The following is a 6,296-nucleotide window of genomic DNA, read 5'->3' as shown; positions in this document are numbered from 1 at the left end:
GATTCACTTACTTAAAGTCTGAGACCCATTTTTGGGCTATGGTACTTTTATTACAGCGAGTAGCTCCCTTCGGATGTCAAACTTATAGGGCCGGTTATTCAAACAAAGTTTACCCGTTGTTTACAAAAACCGCGTTCTTCACTTTCTTCATTTTAGTCGAACCCTTTGTTTGAGCATTTATTCTTATGATCAAAGCTAAGAAAGCCGAAAACTTACCGTCGAGGGACATTTATTTAACTAATAGAGAAAACCCGACGCCCAGTGATTGGGTAAAACCGTGGGTTTGGTTGGACCTCGTTTGAATAACTAAACTCTATTGATGAATGTGTGAACTTGTCCAAAAGGTATTTTTACTTTAATGAGGAAAAGGATATGAGAGTAATTTTCATAATAGTTCGGTTGGAGCAGCTAAAATAGGATGCCTATTGTCATCTGACTACCCTCAGAAAAATAAATGCAACGGTAAAATGGTCGTATATGCGCCAACCATATTAGATTTTGGCCTGTTGTGGGACGCTCCGCTGTGCTAACAAGTACAGCGGAGTGTCCCTTGACATTTGTAACAAGAAAGTAGGGTAATGGAAAGAGCATATTGTTTTTATGAGCACAACCGGTCTCCTGTTGGTTTTCTATATATATCTAAACTTCATTTTACTCTCATAATTATTATTAATGTGATTATCATAATTATCATCATCATCACTACTATTTTTGCCATTTTTCTTGAGAAGGTAAACGCCTTAGTCCTGATAGCCTTAAAGAACTATAATGGCCTGCCCAGTTGCCCTTTTCTCTTCGCACATGCTCAGACCTTTGTCTCGCCGTTTTGTCATGAAATCAAATAATTTAAAAGCTTTCACGTGATGGATCTTTGTCTCCTGGTAGATCATTCATCGTGACCTTGCAGCCCGAAACATTCTCCTAGATAACAACTATGTCTGCAAAGTGACCGACTTTGGCATGGCATATCAAAGCTTTAAATATGGCCATGGAAATGCCAAAAAGGTAGGAAATGCTTTTTGTTGTTGTTGTTATTGCTTTATTATGGAGCTTTCTAGAAACAAGCTGTAAACGCCAGCATTTTCTCAGCATGAAATTAACTTAGCTCGACCACCAACATGATTTTCATAGTTCACATTGACTTAAAAAAAAGGGGAAAAGACAAAGTAAAACGCTAAACATCAGGGTATATAAATTTCACTGAGGTTGTTCGTAGAAAGTCTCGCGAAAGGAAATATGTTTTCTCTTTTCTAATAGGGCTGCTTGGAAGCTATTTTTAAGAGAGTGGCAAATTTATTTTTGTTTTTACATTTTTACTCAATTATATTATGTAGCTTCATATTTTGTAAAATATGACTTTGCAGAAGAAGGGAGATAATTTTTAAAGTAAACTAAAGGTCTGGGGAAGCAGGCATCTTTTCTCGCCAAATGCTACAAATAGCTTCAGTCGTTACTATCGCTACTACTCAGTTGCCCCCTTCAGTCCTCTCATTTTCTCTTGATTTGAGTTTATTCTTTTCCTCATTTTTCTCCGAATCATTCGATTGGAGGTTGTATGCATTGATCCGAAAGAAGTTTCCTTTGGATACTTTCTTTATTCTGCACTAATCCATCATTTTCACGTGAGCACAACCTCCTTTATGTGCCTTTCCCATTGCGGCCGTCTTACTTAAGTCTTTGTCTTAATTTGATCATGCACTTATTTTCTCCAAAATCATCAGTTCTAACACATCTCGCCGTTCAAGGGCCCAAAAAATTTAAGCTCTTTTGCTTTTCTCATTTTCGTTGGCCGTTGTTCTCCTACTTGTTTCATCTTCTGCGCAAAAAAAAAATTGGCAATTACTGAAATGCTACTTTTTATTTTCTCATACAATGAAGTACATGGAGGACCGACTATTCTTTTGGTGTTCAACATTTCACAGTGTCATTGTTTGCGCTAGCACTGATTTTTCTTTGCAAAATAAGAGATACTCAGGAACAATTGAAGAAAATTATCACAAAAGATGTAAAGCAAAAATAACAAAAAACAATCACAAACCAAACAAAACAAATTTATAACATTATTATAATGATAGTTTAAGAGAAGTTTTAATGCTTTTTTTTCCGCAGGGATGTTTGCCAATCAAATGGACTGCACCAGAAATTCTGCTGGGAAACCTCGCCGGACTTTCCACTTTGAGTGATGTGTATGTATCGTGTATATTCTTCCATCACCTTAACGAAATGATCACCCAATTTGATTTTTTTTTTTTTTGTGGTTACTTCACATCCAAAATCCACTCGGCACTAACTGTGGAATATTTCTGATATGTTCACCAGGTGGTCCTATGGAATCGTTCTGTATGAGATAGTTACCCTTGGTAAGCCAAACTAAGTTCAATAAGAATATTTATAATAAAGGTTTGTTTTTACTTTTTTCCACGCCTTTCACTCCTGAAAATGTCCTTAAACAAGATAATATAGATGGTTTACATTCTCTTGCCTTAAGTTAGTTTATTAGTGTCCCAGTCTTGTGAGACTGATCAAGCAGTCTAACTACTCTTGTAAAAATTAACCCTATTAATGAGTTCCGGTCGAGTTGTATAACCTCCAGGCAAAAAGTACGACAGTTGTCGTTTTTAGGACAACTCCCGTGTTAAGTAAAGATCATCTGCTTTTTACACCTGAAAATCAAATCTCGTTAACTCTGTTTTCATTTTAATATGTAGCCAGCTATTTATCGATAATCAATCTCATGAAATGAAATGAAACAAGAAGGAGAAGACCTCCATAGTGTTCACTTGTTAGAGACTATCATCAAAATCGAACCAAAACGAAGAAACTTTAAACTACATTGACTCAGGAAAATTTGTATTTGAGCATCATCAAGCTATGTAAATGTATATGCAAGATTAAGGAAAATTTAGATTTGGGCATCATCAAGCTATATTAAATGCGAACTTTTTTCTTATTTAAAATGATGTCGAAAAGGAGCTCGCCGTCTCAGCCACAGCAATTTCGTGGAGCATGTTGATATGCACTCTTTTTTCACCTGATAGATGTTTACAATTGTAATAAATTATTAAAATCATGGCTCACTGACTACAATTTCAACAAATTTATTAGTGATATATTCAGTATTAGTATAATTTCAGAGCTGAGCAAAGAGTTTCCAGCGATCTGATTGGTCGAGTTGTTCCTTACATGACGCTATATAAACCGCTCCACGCGGTTAATATAAAATGTTGAAATAAAATGTTATTAAATGTTACTAAAATGCTATTTTAGAAATTTCTCTGTTGTTCAGCTCTGAAATTATACTAAAACAATTATTCGCCTCAGGTTCGGAGGTTCGGAGAATATTGTCCAATAATCCCCTCGACTTCCTCTCGGGGATTATTCGACGATATCCACCTCGCCTTCGGCAAATAGTTGTTAAATATCACATGCACACGTCCTTATGCCTTAACAGGAGGAATTCCATACGATGGATGGTCAGAAGGCAGGGTGGTTGCAGAGGTCACAAAAGGATATCAGCTGCCAAAGCCTGATCATGTTGATAAAAAACTGTGAGTTGTACCTCTCTGCTGCGATATCGACGTTTTCCAATGTATAGCCTAAATTTCAACACAGTAGATCACAATTAACGTTCTTCTTGTAGACATTTTGCAGTGGAATAGTTAACCAATGAATATAAAAGCAGTTTTCTTTTAAAAGTGTGAACTAAGAGCATAAGGTATTCAGCTGTGATAATGTGTGTCTACGTACTTCGACGAGATCAGAGCGAGTAAAATATTGCCGATATGTCCGATGACCCAAAACAAACCTAAACCATTATTTTCGTTAAAAGGGTTCCCGTAAAAAAACTTCTTGCAATTCTTCGCATAGTCCAAAAAACGTAGTCGAGAATTGACCATCCTTGTTTAATTTCAGGCATGATATGATGAAACGGTGCTGGAATTTTAACCCTGACTTCCGTCCTCCATTTGAAAACCTGCGACAAAGAATGGACAAATACATTCATGAAGAGGTTTGTTTTAAGAATTGAAAGCTTGCTGACATTCTATGAATTTTGAAGTTTCGTGGATTTTTCAGTACTTTGACACCATTTAGTCTCGGGAGTAATGCTTGATGGTAAGAAAAGAGAAGAAAGAAAGTCTCAAGCACTCTAAACAACAAACGTGTCTAGTTACAATGATAAGGTTGAGATCGGACGTCAGCATTATCAGGCGCCTATGGCAGCCGCTTCAGTTCATGTAACGATCTCACCTTCCCTCCCATCCCACCCGAGGGGAGGACATCCACCACACAGTAATCTCGTGCGTGGGAAATTAACGTCTCCTACCCCTAACCCTGCAGGAGACCGGGGCTACGGTTTATTCGTCCTTATCCGAGAAGACTAGAATATCTATCCATTTCTTGATATTATAGAAAGGTAGCAAATTCTCCTCACTTATTTTAAGACCATGAGTATTTGTCCGGCCGGGGCTCGAACCCTCGACCTCCCGCACAGCACAATCCGGCGCTCTAACCAATTGAGCTAACCGGGAGGCGGTAAAGCTAACCGGGAGGCGGTACTGAGTATGGTACTGGTTTTGTTCCTCATGGCGCTGTAAACGGCTCAACTAGGACCATTTAGATCCCTGGTCAGCGATATTTCCACGCTCGTTATGCCGTCTACGCTCATTTCACCATTTTCAGTTTATAAATCCCTCTTAAAATCACAGAGGTTCTCAGTCTACTGTGGAAGTAGCTTTACTTTTGAGCTTAACATCATAGTGATATAGTGCTGTGCAGCAAGTGTACAACCCTTATTTCCTGCTTTCCACCCCAGACATATGAGGAACTACTTAATCTGGGAGCTTATGACAAGAAAAAATACTCTAGGGTTGAAGATCTTGGAGCTGAAGATACAGGACCGCGTGAGGAAGTTGAAAAGAAGGCTGCTGCTAAAAGATTGGGAAAATGGTCCAGTGACCGCCGTTAGGGTACCTTTCTCGGTGCTAAACTATGCGTGATGACAGCGATGATTTTAAGGTCTTTCCATGTTAAAGAAACAAATGACATCTTTGTTTTAGATAATAATTCATACGGTTAATTCTTTAAAGATACAAATAATTAATCAATTCAATTGGATTCAGTGTAGGAGAACTTGGGTAGATATTACTTAAATTTCCTTCACTGATTAAAACAGGATAGAAAGAGATAAAATAACATCCAAACAATTAAAAAACAAAACAGACTTGAGAAGCGGCCCGTGTATACTCTTTAAATTTGCGAGCTGTTGTAGTGAAAACAATCCGCTGTAAATTTTTTTGTAGCAAATCTAGTAGGGAATCCTCCCAAGGATATTTGAAATTTGGTAGTTTTTTTGTAGTTTGGTATTGGATTAGTAGTGTGCTATTAATCACCATTGAAGTATCCCGTATGCCGATATTACTGACTCCGTAACTGATGTCCTTTAGTTCACATGCATTTTGCTCTCATATTGCTTTGTTTAACTTTCAAGCCATTGCTATTTGAAAACATTTGATTGAATTAATATTGAAATTTATTGCTTTGCTTTAAGTGTTAAAGGCTTTTGTCGTAAGCGGAGAGAACCGTCGTAACAGAGTGAGTCAACTTAGCTTATTAATTTCCTTATGTGATTTCGGTTCGTACGAGAAAAAAAGACAAAGCTTATTGAGGAGCGTTCGTTTTAGTAGACAGACAACTTTGTCGTGGTAAAACGGAATTCTTATTTGAAAACTGAATGGATGTAGATCATGTAGATGTATGAGCTTTTATTTCTGTTCTCTACAACAATCACACAAAAAAAACTGTATTTAGTAGTCACACACTCTATTTAATATCTGCAATTAAAAGGTTAGAAGCATAACATATGGCTTTTTATTGATCGCAAAGTTCCTTTCAATTGATACTTTGCCGTATCCCTTCCTTAACTTTGCTATGGATAACGTCGTCCTTAACGAAGAGTTATCAGAAATTAGAGGTGTTTTCTCCTCAGTGGTAATTATTATCTTATCCAAGGGGCGTCAATCAATCAGACACCCACGCCAACTCCTACTACTGAACTCGTGATAGAAAGTTTTATCATAAATCAAACTACTGTTTTACGATTCATTAAAGTGCCCCTGAGACGAAAATTGGCCGTTTTATTTTGGACCAATTATTTTACAGAATATTGAATTGGGTCAAGTTAAAAACCCCTTTTGCCATTAAAAAACTCAAAATAAACCTTCGATGCCTAATTTTTACCCCTTCAAAGTCGTCCAAAAATCGTCCGCCATTGCTGAAAACATGTTCCAGCCGAGCCC

General features: G+C 37.3%; 1 protein-coding gene across 1 annotated transcript in view; it reads left to right on the top strand.

Moving 5' to 3' along the window:
* The window catches only part of LOC111347607 (uncharacterized), a 563,268-nt gene extending 557,411 nt beyond the window's left edge, over positions 1 to 5,857 (top strand). Inside the window, exons 20-25 of the mRNA XM_088761203.1 lie at positions 886 to 1,005; positions 2,110 to 2,186; positions 2,320 to 2,360; positions 3,452 to 3,548; positions 3,913 to 4,009; positions 4,814 to 5,857. Coding sequence (XP_088617329.1) covers positions 886 to 1,005; positions 2,110 to 2,186; positions 2,320 to 2,360; positions 3,452 to 3,548; positions 3,913 to 4,009; positions 4,814 to 4,966 — 585 coding nt within the window. The 3' untranslated portion in view covers positions 4,967 to 5,857. The remainder of the gene's footprint in view (positions 1 to 885; positions 1,006 to 2,109; positions 2,187 to 2,319; positions 2,361 to 3,451; positions 3,549 to 3,912; positions 4,010 to 4,813) is intronic.
* The last annotated feature ends 439 nt before the right edge of the window (positions 5,858 to 6,296 follow it).

This window comes from Stylophora pistillata, chromosome 5 (genome assembly GCF_964205215.1).
Source record: "Stylophora pistillata chromosome 5, jaStyPist1.2, whole genome shotgun sequence".
NCBI classification, from domain to species: Eukaryota; Metazoa; Cnidaria; class Anthozoa; order Scleractinia; family Pocilloporidae; genus Stylophora; species Stylophora pistillata.
Note: the sequence above shows the minus strand (reverse complement) of the source record. Positions and strands in the feature narration are given on the sequence as shown.